Here is a 15,713-nt window from a genome sequence, read left to right on the forward strand (position 1 = left end):
TGCATGTGTGCAGTTAAGGCCTTCAGCTGCTTATCTCTTAAGACTTAGAAGAACTTATAGAACTCCATATCCAGTACTGTGTGTGGTACCAGACCAGCTCGGTGGCAGTGTCTACAACTTTCAAATGCCCCTTCTAGGGGAAACTGCTAATCCAGACAAAATGGAAGAGGTAGTCCTATTTGGACCACATAGCCCTACCTTATTTTCTGTGAGGGCACTGAGTAAACAATTTATGACAGATCTGACCCAGAGATCTGCTGGGCTGTTTTGCCCTCTGGAATTTATTCTGGAAGTGCAACAGAGTTGCCTGTTTCAGAAGTTGCAGAATGGGCACCTACCTAATGGATACATGATAGACTACTTGCAAACTAAAAAGGAAGCAAAAGCTATGGTTAAGACAAGAACAAGCCATTTAATAGGGAAAAAAAAAAATGGAGCAGAGTGGCAGCCACACCAGACTTCAAAAACCCAAGGGACCAATGAGACAAGTGGAGCAAGTAACTTCTGTTCCTGATGCTGTGCTAGGTCTAATCGACATGCCTTTACTCTAGGAGGTCTAATTAGGTCAGCTGCTTACAACCATACGGTGAAAAAGCCAGGTAGCCTCCTCTGTGTTTAACCAAAATCCTGTTTTGTTTTTAATTTGAATTTCTGAGATTCAAATGATAAAGAGTTTTACTTATTTTAAAAAGTAAGTTTTGAATGAAAAGGAAAACAATCTGTTTATACACTTAGGTTCAAACAGTGAGAAAAACCTAGAAAAATGAAATCCCACAACAGAACAAACGTTGAATATCCACAGAAGGCACCACTGCAAGAGATGGGATTTACTTGTATGACTTTTTTCTACAAACGGTACAAGGGTGTGAGCCCCTAAGCCGAATGACTCATCTCAATGTCTCTCTCTCAGGCCCCTTCTAAGAGTCCTCTCTGAGAATGCTTTACTGTGGCCTAGCTGACTGACTTGTCCAATGGGTATTTCATCTGCGGGGAAGAGTGGACTGCTTGATGAAAGAATCTAGCCTCTGGATCCTTCCTAATCCTAACATCCCACTTTATGGTGAAGAAAGAAGCTCTAAAGTAGAAAGTTCATAACGAGAAATAAAAGAGTGGAAAAGGCAGACAAAAGCAATAACCTGCAAGACTCCACTGAGGTGCTCCTCAGAAGCAAAGGCTTCACATTGTGATACCACAGATTCAAGAAGCCCAGGGCAGGACAGCGAAGGAACAAAGGAAGAAAACATGCAGCCGCAAAGTTTTTAGGGCAACCCAGAAAACCCAGACAGCAGTGGATGACGCAGCATAAAGAGGCAGGTAGAAAAGGGCCTAATCCGGAGATTTACCCTGAGATTAATTAGCCCAGGACAGAGAGAATGGATGGGAGAGAATCCCCAGTTAGGTGATCGAACCAGAGAGTCTCTGCCTATGCCTACCTCTCCCACAAATCTGAACACTATGCTGAAACATTTAAGGGAAGAGTCATGTTTATGAAAGGAACACCAGAGTCTGCCACTGGTCATTCCTGCTGTAACATACAGGAAGAGCAAAGATACAGCATCCACTTCACTTATGGTCCATTTCCATCTATTAAAAGGAGAACAGGCAGAGAGCACAGGAGGACATGATAGGGAGTGGGTGTCAACCTCAAGGCCCCCAAAGGCAACTGCAGTGAGACCTAGCTATTCCTGTCTTGAACCTGACCAGTGAGTCAAATCAAGAGCTCAGAGCAAATCAGGTATAACCTGTGTCTGTGCAGAGCCCAGTTTCAGGAAATAAACTAGTCTGAAGAGAATTAGCCTTATGACTCGAACAATATCCTCCAAAGAATGGCTTCACTGAAACCAGGCATCACTACTGGCCTTGTGTAGAGGAAGGTTCCAGGGGGAATCTGTCTCCAAGGAGAACAAGCTGAGCCACTCTTCCAGGCAGGGCTTCTGGTCAGGAAAACCCCACAGAGTTACTGCTCGAATCTCAGCAAAGTAAAACCTATTGAAAATGGGTTGAAAATAAGCTACCATGCCTGGTATTTTTAAAGAAATAAAAGCTTAGCTGGGCTATTACTAGAGATTCACAAAGGCAGGCCCCCCCCCCCACTTTTTTTGCTTTACACTCGGCATGTGGAAGTTGGAGGGATCAAACTTGCACCACAGCTGTGATGCCAAATCCTTAACCCAGTGTGCCACCAGGGAACTTCATAAAGGCAATTTTGTTATTCCTTAGGGCAAGAAGGGCAGAAGGAATCGATTTGCTCAAAATAACTAGGTATTCAAGTTCAGAGAGGAGGGTTGTAGGACGGAGTGCCACCATGCAGGTAGCATAGGCTTTACTGCCAAGTACAGAGAGGCCTCCCGAACACAGAGAACCTAACACTTGTGCACCACTTTATGAAAAGCTTTGTGATAGTTTTATGAGTCAATAAAGAAGACCTGGTCAGAATAAATAGGATTTCCCAGTGGACAGGGCCACATGGAAAAAAAAAATTAGGTGTACGTTTCTCCTTTTGTGTAAAACATAATCCTTTTTTTAAATAAGAAAATTCAGTATCTATGATACTACTTAAGCATTCTTCTATTATTTTTATTATCACTGAAGAGAAAGATATAACCCTTTATTTTTTTTTGCCTAAAGCTTCTGAAAAAGCATTTAGTTTCTTTTTTTTTTTTTTAATTTTTTTTTTTCTTTTTACAGTCTCACCTACAGCATATGGAAGCTCCCAGGCTAGGGGTCGAATCAGAGCTGCAGCTGCTGGCCTATGCCACAGCCACAGCAATGAGGGATCTGAGCTGCGTCTGCGACCCTACACCACAGCTCACGGTGACACTGGATCCTAATCCACTAAGCAAGGCCAGGGATCAAATCCTTATCCTCATGGTCAATATGCTGAGTTCTTAACCCATTGAGCCACAACAGGAACTCCTACAATTTCATTTTTAAAATCTGATGGTTGTACAAGGTATTTTTTGAAGCTGGTTTATTTTGCCTTACCTTGACTGACCTTGTAATACTTAATTACAAAATGCTATTATCTCTTAATACAGGCTCAGCTTGGAGATACTGTGGGTTCAGTTCCAGACCATAGCAATAAAGTGAATACGGCAATAAAATAAGTCGCATGAATCTTCTGGCTTCCCAGTGCATTTACAAGTTATGTTTATACTGTACAGTGTATTAAGTGTACAACAGCATTTTGTCTAAAAAATACATACCTTAAAGAATATTACTAAGAAATGGTAACAGTCATCTGAGCCTTTAGTGAGCTATAATCTTTTTGCAACAGTATCAAAGATCACTGATCACAGATGACCATAACAAGCATAATAATAATGAAAACATCTGAAATACTTTGAGAATTACCAAAATGTGACACGGAGACAAAAAGTGACCAGATGCTGTTGGAAAGACGGCACTGATAGGCTCGCTTTGCTCAAGGTTGCCAAAAACCTTCAATTTGCAAAAAATGTACTATCAGTGAAGCGTGAGAAAGTGAAGCACAATAAAATGAGATAATGCCTGTACTCTATTCTTAAGAGGGTTTTTTCCCCATTTTCAACTAGAGTCAAGGGATCATTTTTACATTTTTAAAGGGTTATCTGAAAAAAAAAAAAAGAATTTGCAACTGAGATTGCACCTACCTGCCTTATAAAACCTAATTATTATTGGACTTATAACAAAAACTCTGCGAATCCCTGAACTAGATTTAACAACAGCATGCTCAACACAAAGAAATACACTTTGGTCTACTTACTTTGAAACATCACTCCTAAGATTAAGCCAGCACACTGTATTGTTCCACCTTCATTTGTTAAGAGACTGGGCCAGGAAAGCACCCTAAGATGGGCCTTGGTTTAATCTAGACTAATTTTGCCATCTTAAGGATTCAGAGTATTCCTATATTTAGATCCCAAATCCCACCTTAAAATTTGCCAAATTCATGTAGTTTATGGATCACTTGCCCAGTCACATCCACACTTTGGGAAACATCTTCATGAAATATCAACAGTATTAGGCAGTGTAGAGTCAATGCCAGATGAAGAAGGCTTGTGCACTTCCTAAGGGAAGTAGGTGCTGCTCAGAGTCTGAGGAAGACCGAGCTGAGGCAGCTATCCAAGCAGGCGGGGTGAGGCCCAGAGAAAGGCATTCTGTGGCAGGGCAGGGAGTCAAGCTGAAACACGGACCCTGAGGGGTACTTGGGTTCCCACTGTAGTAATTTACACAGAAATTTCATAACAGACAGTGACCTAAACAACCCGGGGTTACAGCCTCAATATTACAGTGCCGAGAAAAGTACTTTAGTACATTCCTTACTGTGTTGAAAAAAGGACAGTCTCTTCCTGTGCCTCTTTTCTAAATAATCAAGTAAATCTGGAATCACTAAGCACATTAACTGGCTACGTGCAGAGAAGCCCAGCTCTGGGTGCCTGCCAGCCTAAGCTGTCTCCACAGGTCCAACGTGAGGTGCTGTAAATGTGCAGGGCTCCGCTACCTGCTGGAGGAGAACAATGGTCTGGGTATTTTAACAGATATTTTTAACTAGGAGTTAACTTCTGGATGTCAGAATTCTTGACAGGGAAGTTCTGGCTATCAGAGACCATCCTCAGAAGATTTAAATGACTCTACATCTCCACCCAAATCTGAAACTGACCCGTGATGCCAAGATGCCTAGGGGAATGAGATGAGTCACTGCCTAAGGAATTTGGTGGGGGGGGGGTACCTAGGTGTTGCATATAAATACGAAAGCTGGAAAGCAAGGAGACATCTGTGTATTCAGAGGCTGAAATAAAAGCTGGAGTTTACATTCACCTCAAGTAAATATTTGCACTGCTCAGAGTCAGTGAAACGCAATGCATGGCTGCTTTGGCCGACTTGCTTCTCCAAAAAGGCCTTGATCTGTGACAGACCTATTTATCTGAACTTTTTTTTGTTTTGTTTTGCATTATTCCTTTACATCTAAATGGCTCATACTGAACCAAACTACCATTGAGGTAATATGCTCTCTGCTTATATCCCCAGTTTGTCTCATTTGCTCCTGAATGTCCACAGAGCAGGCTAACCACTGAGGCCCTCTACATGTTAATTTGATACTTCACAAAAGAGTTCAGTGAAACTCTATTTGAGCGAATATACAGCTGTTTTTAAAAGGTTCAAGGGAGCAAAGAAAAAGAGCAACAAAAATTAGAAGGCATGGAGTAGGACACATCTGAGAATATCCTTTGAAAATGAAAACAGTAGGACTTCCCCGGTGGCTTAGCGGGTTAAGGATCCAGCATTGTCACTGGATTGGATCCCTGGACAGGGAACTTCAGCGTGCCGCAAGTGTGGCCAAAAAAAAAAAAAAAAGAAACAGTGAGTTGAAGTTCTCTGTCACCATTTTACTTTCAGAGATCTGTATCACCTGACCTCCAAAATAACTGGACTAGGGTTCAGCTCAAGAAATAAATCAACAAAGAAAGGCAACCTGATTAACAGATCACCAGAGAGCTTACAGACTTTAGCAGCCTCCTCCCAAGGCCCATTTCCCCATCTGTGATGGGGTGGCAGCCATTCCTCCTCTCTTACTCCGTGGGGACAATCAGAAAGTTAGAACTTAGAGCAGTCTAACACAAGTCATCAACATCAACCAACCCTCAGATTCCCAGAGTTCCTGTCATGGCTCAGTGGTTAACGAATCCAACTAGGATCCATGAGGATGTGGGTTTGACCCCTGGCCTTATTCAGTGGGTTAAGGATCCAGCGTTGCCATGAGCTGCAGTGTAGGTCACAGATGTTGCTCAGATCTGGTGTGGCTGTGGCAGGTGGCTACAGCTCTGATTCAACCCCTAGCCTGGGAACCTCCATATGCCGAGAGTGCAGCCCTAAAACGACAAAAGACAAAAAAAAAAAAAAAAAAAAAAAAAAAAACACCCAACCAACCCTCAGATTCTTAGTTCATGCTCATCAAGATACTGACACACGGGTAGGTGAATTACAAACCACAAAAGTTGCCCTGGTGACATGTGGCCCTGGGCATACATTCAGTGTAGTCACGAACTTTGCTTGGGGAACAGTTCTCAGGATATATTAACGGCTCTAGCCATCGCCGGCCTTCCCCTTCACCTCTAGTCCCCAAGCCTTAAAAACAAAAAAGTATGGTAGCTCCCTTTAGAAAGAATGGTAACTGTTACTAGTAAGATAAATGAACAGAGGATGTTGGAAGAATATTTGTTGTTACTACCTTCAAAGAAGCCACCTTTCCCATGGCACATTTTCAGAAACATTTGGGTGAATATTTTTAAAAGGAAGGCCTAAGTTCTGCTGCATTTGGTACCCTGTTGCCGCTTCCTGAAATTAAGATGAAAGCCTTGCAATTTCCAGAAATGTTGAAGAAGCCAAAAATTAGCTCTACTGAAATGGTTTTGAAGTTGTGGCTTTGAATTTTAAAGTACACATCTGCAACTTTTACATTTCATAAATCTTATGTTCTTTTAATTTTTAGAATATGGTTTTTCAAATGAAAGCAAGATTCTGGTAAAACTGATGTTAAATTCTCTAAATGAAACCAAATAACTCCCAACAGGCTACTCTTAACATTACACACTGTGAATCTTTAATCCACGTCACAAATTTAATATCATCCAGCACTCAATGTCATCAGAGGGAGAACAGGAAACAACAAATTTACACAGCCTAACTATATAAAAATCTACTTACAAAGAAAAGCAAGACAAAAATTATAGCTGATCTGTTAGGGTAGAGATTCTCTCCTCCCTCTTTTCCCATCAAATTTTGATAATTTTATATATACAGAGAGATGCATTATAAAAAATAGGACATTATAAAAAATGAGTCAATTAAATTGATCTTTGAAAACTCCTTGTGTGTGCCCTAAAGCCTGGCTGGTCTTCCATTAGTTACTCTTTTTTTTTTTTTTTTTTTTTTTTTTTTTTGGTCTTTTTGCCATTTTCTTGGGCCGCTCCCATGGCATATGGAGGTTCCCAGGCTTGGGGTCAAATTGGAGCTGTAGCTGCCGGCCTATGCCAGAGCCATAGCAATGCAGGATCCGAGCCGTGTCTGCAACCCACACCACTGCTCACGGCAAGGCCAGGGATCGAACCCACAACCTCTTGATTCCTGGTCGGATTCGTTAGCCACTGAGCCACGACAGGAACTCCTTGCATTAGTTACTCTTGATACATACTTTGGTCTCTAGCCAGATATGCAAAATACGGGTACCAATCTCTAACTCTTCACCGTCAACTTCATATAATGCAAGTGCAATCAGAATTGGACCTGGAGACTGTAAAAATGACAAGTTCCTAAAGCAGCAACTGGTTCTCCCTTAAGTTGAAACCTTTCTAGTTCCATGGAAAGCAATCTGGGAAATGTTTCACAAAGTAGAAGGAAAGTAAGACCTGCTCAAATAGGAGCAACAACAGCTGCCTTCAAGTCCAATAATCAAAACTCCTCACCCCAGCAGCCCCAGGGGAAACTAGGCTGCTGGGCACCCACGCTGCACAGATGAGGCCAGGGCTCTCAGTCAGGGCAGGTTGTGAGGAGCCTGTATTTCAGATCAGTGACTTGCTGAGATTACACAGAGGCTGTCTGTATATTCCAGAAAAGCTCCTGAGAAAATATGTCCCAAGTAAGGGGACATATCACCTAAATCTTAGCACCAGGCATGCAGACTTGCTGATTATCTGTTTAGGCCTCCACCACTGTGAGAAAAAGACCTGCTTCAAAAGTAAAGACTCCCTATTATCCTGAAGGTTCCCACTTTGCAGCCTATTATACAATATGCCTGTTTGCTTCCTCTAAATGAAGGACAAAACTAGTTTCAAATGATTGTAACTGGCTTTGGCAGAAGCACAGGCATCCATCCCTCCTCTTATTGCAGCTAGCAGTGGGGTCCAGCTGACTGAGACACGAAGCAGATGAGAATGCTGGAGGCAGCTGCACAGGAGAGGACACCAAGGCTGAACACCTAAAAAAGTATGCAGCACATAACCCACCATCCACAGTCACAAAATACTTACTGCCACGAACAGCATGCAGTACATGGAGAATGAAGAGTGGCCTGAGTAGAAGGATAATCTAGAAGAGAAAGAAGAGACACGTTCAATTTTCTCTCCCTGAGGCAAGAATATTTGTGATTTCATAACGTTAACCACCTGGGTATACATGTCCTTCCCCGACCTTGAAAAATTGGAAGGGAGAGATAGGGGGACCTTCAGACAGTAAATGAACAATCCTTTGAGGGTCTGAGGTCTGATTTCTACACAGTGTCATTTTATAGATACTTTCAGGATGGGTAATGAGTCACTGAGAACAAACTTGCCAAACATTTCTGAAGTAATACATGACAAGCCGTAACTAGCAATAAATGGCCTGACTTTATTACACAAAAACTTATGTGACCATGATTTAAGTTTTATTTGCCACTTGAAGGGTTTGAATAGCAGTAATAAATACTTGCTTTGGAATACTCATGAGTTGACTACTTTAAAAAAATAAATTAAAAAATTTTAAAGATAAATTTTAGCATCTTGCCTTAGATTTCCCATCAGATTAAGTGCTCTTGTTTAACATTTATTTTTAAACTGTGCACTAATAGTCCTGCACCAGATGAACCACCTCTTTCAATATTATCAACATGTAGGTATCATCTTTCCACCTAAAAATTACAGAATGCTTGCAAAACTTAATTTTACTGCGCTTAAGAACAAAACCAAGAGGAACAGGTTCTTAAGTATTTTACTTATGACACCCTTGGCTCAAAAGGTATTTGTTCCTCCAATTCAGAGAGGAGAAATAACTCCTAAAACACATATCAGAAAGTCAAGAGTGTATGTCTGGCAACCGAAAGTAGCAGAAGGCAGAGATGAAGAAGCATATATCGATGATGATTCTACCAAGAATTATGACAGTCTTTTATATAATCAGATACATTCTTAAGAAAGTATTCTAACTTCCTGGGCAAACTAGGATTTATGTGATCAAACCTGGTAATTATTCTGGATTAATCCTTGTAAAAGCAAGAAAAATAAATCAGCCTTTCCAACTACCTGGCTATAGAGAGATCAATGCAAACCCTTATTTTGATTTAAAATATGATTTATATAATTTGAGCAAAGTTCTGTACATTTTATGGCTAGTTTCAATCAATTATATTGAAAAGTCTAAAGTTAGTAAAATCCAATTTCAAGGATTGTCAAACCCCATTAAGCCAATGACCATGATCACAGAAATGTTCTCAAAGCCACGTAAAAGTTTTCACTAACACTTCAGTGTATTTACTGTAGATTGTGCCACAAAATTATAAATTCCAAACTCATGTAATGGCTCTGAACAGCTCTGATTAATTCACAGGGTGATCTCATTAGTTGAAAACATAATGGTTTTAGAGTTTTTTATTCTGAATCCATAAACGTATATTTTATCCAGTTTAGGATCAGCCAAAGAAGTCTGGCTCTGACTTTGACAGACAGGGATTAAAGATATAAAGGGAGAACTCGATTCGACCCCAGTCTCTTAAGTCTTCACCCACAGTAAGTTTTCAAACATGTCACGGTAATACTGACTTTCATTCCCAATAAAAAGAAAACAGAATAAAACACCGAAAATATGAATTCAAATTACCTTCATATTCCATACAAATCTGACTCTTTATTGGGGTCTCTAGGAGATACAGTTCATAAGGGCATCTTTATCCATGATTCACAAATGAACAAATAAAACTGTATGGGTACTTCAATAAAATCCAGAGAGTAGCCAAAATGCAGACTCTTTTCATCACAGTGACTTCAACTGAGATGTTTAAGATTTGGGCCCTGGTCTGAGAACCCTGTTCTGTTCTTAGATTTTAGCCAATCCTAGACTACCATCTCACTTCACCAAAGCCCCTCCGATCAAAGGAGACAGATATGGGAACATCAAAGCTTAGGAAAGACTTTTGAAAAAGAAAATATATAGAGAGATAAAAATATATTCTGAAACGTAGCTGTTTGCACTAGCTCTGGGGCATGGTCTATTAAACAGTGAGCAAGCAGACTGGTCTTGACTATGTAACTTACTATGAATGGGATTCTATTCCAAGTAACAAATCTAGCATGGGTGTTTGCTTACATGCGTCAGGCAGGGCATCCCTTTTTCCAGGGAGAGCGCATTAAACATGGCCTCAACCCCAGTATCATAACCTTAGAGTGTGCACAGCCATCTTCCCATACCCCTCAATTCACCATTCTTCCAGCTGTGTATTCCAACATCGGCATTAGTGTTCAGCCTTATAAACTGCAAAGACAGCCAAATCCAGCTTTTATCAGTCGTCAGAAGCAATCAACTCACACAAAGTGTTTCTTAATTTTTTAATGGAATTTACTAAGTATACTGGAGCTTATGGGGAGGTTAAATCACAAATAACCTCCTAATCATCTCCCTGCTCTTCCCTCTCCACCCAACTTTCTTCCTTTTCTCCTCCATACTCACTAAACAGTTGCAATTTAACTTTTCTTTTAGTTTGAAAATATCTTTACCTTGCATAAATTCTTTTTTTTTTTTTGTCTTTTTCTAGGGCCACTCCCGAGGCATATGGAGGTTCCCAGGCAAATCGGAGCTGTAGCCACTGGCCTACACCAGAGCCACAGCAACACGGGATCCAAGCCAAGTCTGCGACCTACACTACAGCTCACTGCAAAGCTGGATCCTTACGGATCCTTAACCCACTGAGCAAGGCCAGGGATTGAACCCTCAGCTTCATGGTTCCTAGTCAGATTCACTAACCATTGAGCCATGACGGGAACTCCACCTTGCATTAATTTTTTTTTTTTTTTTTTTGTCTTTTGTCTTTTTGGTTGTTGTTGTTGTTATTGTTGCTATTTCTTGGGCCGCTCCCGCGGCATATGGAGGTTCCCAGGCTAGGGGTTGAATCGGAGCTGTAGCCACCGGCCTACGCCAGAGCCACAGCAACGCGGGATCCGAGCCACGTCTGCAACCTACACCACAGCTCACGGCAACGCCGGATCGTTAACCCACTGAGCAAGGGCAGGGACCGAACCCGCAACCTCATGGTTCCTAGTCGGATTCGTTAACCACTGCGCCACGACGGGAACTCCGCATTAATTCTTGAATGATGATACCCTGAGTACAGAAATCTAGGTTGATGGGGTTTTTTTCTCATCACTTTGAGGACATGATCATACTATCTTCTGGCTTCTACTCTTGCTATTAAAATATGAGTCACCTGTTGTCCATTCCTTTCTGAATTATCTGTCTTTTCTCTATAATTACCTCCCCACCCACAAAGTCTTCAATATTCTACAGTTTCGCTCTCCTGTCTCTAGTGTGACTTTCATTTATTTGGTTTAGTATTCATTGACTTCCTAATGAGGATTTGGAGACTTCGCCAGTTTTTAGGTCTCAGTCATTATTTCTTTTAATATTATGTATCCTCCACTATATTATCCTTTTCTGAGATTCTGATTCAACATGTTAGATGTTTTCATTCTATCCCTAAATACCTCTTTACCTTTCTTTTGTATTTTTAATCTTCATTTCTTTGGGTCTATCTTCCCTTCCATCCACTGAGTCTAATCTGCTTAGTCTGTTTTTGTTTAAATTATTCTCTCTCTATATATATATAGAATTTGTAGAAGATCTCTCTGGATCTTTTGTGAATCTGTCCAATTTTGATCATCCTACATCATATTCTCAACCTCTTATTTACTTCTGTACAGTAGACATACTGACTTTATATTCTATAGGGTAATTCTAATATCTGCAGTCTTTGAGAGTTTGTGTAGTTTGTTTCATCTGCTGATTCTCACTTTGAGTAGCTTGTACTTTCATTTATATTAGAACATGAGCTTGTATTCTTTGGACTTATCTGTGAGCAATCTTAAGCGTCCTTGGTTTAAAGAGAATTCTTCCAGAAATAAATGGTCTCTTCTGCTCGATTCACTATCAACCCACTTAAAACTTCTAAATTTTCTTTTCTTTAAGCCATACAGATAGTATGAATCCTGACCCCTGAAGAGTATGAGCGTGGCACTGTGACTAAGAATTCTTTTGGATAGTTACCCAGGGAGGATGTTGCCCTTTGGGAGTCCTTATATTAACCACGAGCCTTCCATCTGTCTTTCTCTGGCCTCAGCCTTTGTCTCCTGTGCCCCATATTCAGAGACTATCAAAACTCAGGCTCTAGACTACCAGGACTGGCAGGACTTTCGAGGCACATATCAAATCTATAGCATTAACTGACTCGTGCCTCATAAAATTCCTTTACTCTCCCACCAGCTCAGCTATTTATTTAAAGATTTACATGTGTTTTAAGATTTATTTATATTTGAATATATAATACAAACATAGCTCTGTGTATGTGTGATTTACTATCTAGCATGTTTGGCTCAACTGTATCATTAAGCATTTCTAAGCCTCCATATTGCCAGAAATAGAAGCAGTCTTTGTTTAAACAAGACTTAGAACTGATAAAATGTTATCTAAAACAAAACTGCTGTACTATGAGACACAAGTGTTTGGCAAAAACAGTTTGTTTTTAATTATAAAGTGGCCAGCACTCACAAATGTTTCCAATTATTACTTCCATCAGTTCACTGGGTATGCCAAAGTGGCTCTGCTGCAAATCAGAAGAACTTCCTTTTTTCTCCTAAAAATCATCCTGAAATTGATCTGTAAAGCATTCTGAAGCAGAGAGTTTGTCAAAAGACTTCTAATGGTTACAAGCATTAACCATTAGAAGTCTTTTGAGCACCTGCACATAGAGTACCTTCTTATGTGCAGGTGCTTATTAATACACAGTATTTCCATTCTTTACAAAAGCCCCACTGGAGTTTCTGCTGTGGCTCAGTGTGTTAAGAATCCAACTGCAGTAGCTCAGGTGGCTGCAACTGCAGTGTAGGTTGTCACTATGGTCAGATTTGATCCCTGGCCCGGGTACTTCCATACGCCAAGAGTGCAGGCATAACATTAAAAAAAAAAAAAACAACCCATAATAGGAACTGTCAATCCTATTTTACACAGAAAACTGAACCTCCCGGAGGTTGAGTAACTAGCTCAAAAGCCACATCACTGAGGTTTAAATCTAATTCTTCCCAACTCTTCTCCACTGTGCCATGATAACATTCCTGTGAACATCAGGCAAGCCCAGCAGCAATGCTTATCCTGCCATCTGCAGGCAGGGAGCCCGCCTCAGAAAGAAGACTGGCAATGTGTGTGAAGTAAATATATGAAGAAGTGAAACAATCCGTGACAAGACAGATGTTGTCTATGTGTAAATATTCATCTTAAGAGAACATTAATTTGTCCTTTGTACACTCTACAGGCCAAAAAAAAAGGAAGTCAAATTGCACACAAGGCATTTTTTCCAAATGTTATTTCCTGATTATAAAGTTTACATAACAGCAATTAACTTGAAGGACATGATAAATTTCCCTTCTGCGATAACCCTTAAACATGGACTGATCCCGTAAAAATGTTAAAATATATCCCACACAAATGGACATACAAGGAATGACCCTTAATGAACAATTTCCCCAGTAATCATCCTACTTCACTTCAAAAGGATTTTTACAACCAATAACTGTACTAATTTAGCTTAAGTAATGAGACATCAAGTTATTATTAAAAAAAAAATCTCTAAGATACTTGGGGAATCAAGTAGGTTATGAAACGGGAAAAAATGGGCACTTTATATTGCATTAATATGAGCACATACTTTTCAGAGGGTGGTCTGGCAACATCTATCTAAATGTACCTATCTATATATAAAACCAACATATCTTCTGACCTAGTAATTCCACTTCAGGCATCAAGGCATCCCAGAGAAATATACACCAGCACGGAGATGTTTGCTGCAACACGGCCAGCCACTCAAAGACCTGAGACAATGGTTCTATCACTATTTCTCTGAACACTACACATCAGCTAAAAGGAATTAAATTAACTCTCTGTAAACTGACAAAAATTATCTCCAGGACACGTTTTTAAATGTCATTTATGTAAACCACGTAAAACTGTATTTCACATTTAACAAAGAAATATATAGAAATTGACTAAAAGGATACACAAACTGTTAACAGTGGCTCTGGAGAAAACTATCAAATGGAGATTTAAAAACCTTTCATATTTTACAGTAATAATAGTAGAAACACATCCTGTTATTACAGGGATTCATACACATATATTTAAATGATAATCGAAGTATCTTTGCTATGCCTAGTACCAATGTCTTACAAACCTCTTCCCCACTACACACACATACCCCACTCCAAACTCCTCGTCCTGAGCAACAGTTTCCCCGAGAGCTCCTCTGCTAAGTATGCTACTACTTGGAGTACAAACATAGCTCCCTACCTACCTGCCCACAACCCAGCAGTGACTTAGGCCCTAGAAGTCTGTTTCCACATCTCTCAATGAAATATTTGGACATTTATAATGTGTTTTTAAATATGACAAGTTGGGTTTCCAATAAATATATATGTACATAATTTAAAACCAGTGAAATTCAATATATTAACGCTATGCTTATTACAAGTATCAGAACCAATAAACATGTTAACTTTACTACTATGTTTGGACAAGGAAGATTTTTTTAGAGATCAGATTTCTGGAAATGCCTAGAAACACAAGAACTACAGAGTATCTCTCCTCCCAAAGGGTACAGAGGCAAAAATGAAGGTAATAAATGGTGAAGGAACATAAGATGATCCCAACCAAAATTTAAATAAAATACAGCAAAAAATAATGTAAGTTCATCTTACATTCTTGAACCAGTCACAGATTGGGAAACTATGTCACCAGCAACAAAAACTGTCATACATTCCTTGAATTATTTTTATAATGACTTGATTTTATTTCCACTTAAAGTCCTACTGCACTATGTGAGGTTAGTTTTAACCAAGCCACTTTATATGTAAAAGTGATATGCCTATCTGAAATAAGCCACATATGACTATTTTATTTTATTCACTAATATTAATGCATCAAACACCACTGCAGTCACTAACATCAGTTAATCATATACTGAACCATCCTATAGCTATGAGATCATGAACCTTAAGGAGAAAAACCAGCAGGACCATGGAAGATGAAAAAAGAGGGAGAAAAAAGGAGGACACAATTGGTACATGTACAGAGTATTTTAAACTTTTGATGTAATGAACCATTTGCTGATTAAAAACAAATAATCATGTGTCTTTTGTTTGGGGAAGAATCCTGCAAAAAGCAGGAGTCTAGAAAGTAGGAAGTTGCTGAGAACCTTCAGATAAAGGAAAGTAGAACTCAGTGTGTCTTAAAAGTCAGATGATGGGAAGAAATGGTTCCAAATTCCCATCAGGGAAACTCCGTGACTCTAACAAGAGATGAGGAGAGAGTAGGTGTGACAAAGGTTACTGATAGAGCAAAACATAAATAGGTGTACTAAGGGAAGAGAAGTCACATGTTTTCTCCGGCATGAGAGAAAAATTCAAGACTCAGTGCAGAAAGACTCCAAATCACCAAGTCACCTTATCTAAGCCAGTTCAAAAGGAAACAAGGGCAAGTGGTAGATTAAACAAAGGACACACTGTGAGGTATTCCAATCTGGCAACTAATAATACCCAGCCTACCAACTCCCTTTTTAAAACACACTAAACAAGGAGACTACCTGCCAAAAGGTAAAAGATCTCAGAATAATACAGAAGGAAGAGACAGTTCTAAAGCACTTTCAAAGTTGTTTCTCTTTTTTA

At 39.8% G+C, this 15,713-nt stretch overlaps 1 protein-coding gene across 5 annotated transcripts in view; it reads right to left on the reverse strand.

Moving 5' to 3' along the window:
- Window positions 1-15,713, reverse strand: part of PLPP1 (phospholipid phosphatase 1) — a 137,158-nt gene that overhangs the window by 1,311 nt on the left and 120,134 nt on the right. For all 5 annotated transcript variants that reach the window (XM_003133951.6, XM_003483822.4, XM_013984779.2 and 2 more), the window contains one exon: window positions 8,010-8,067. In XM_003133951.6, coding sequence (XP_003133999.3) covers window positions 8,010-8,067 — 58 coding nt within the window. The remainder of the gene's footprint in view (window positions 1-8,009; window positions 8,068-15,713) is intronic.

The sequence above is a fragment of the Sus scrofa genome, chromosome 16, assembly GCF_000003025.6.
Source record: "Sus scrofa isolate TJ Tabasco breed Duroc chromosome 16, Sscrofa11.1, whole genome shotgun sequence".
Taxonomy (NCBI): domain Eukaryota; kingdom Metazoa; phylum Chordata; class Mammalia; order Artiodactyla; family Suidae; genus Sus; species Sus scrofa.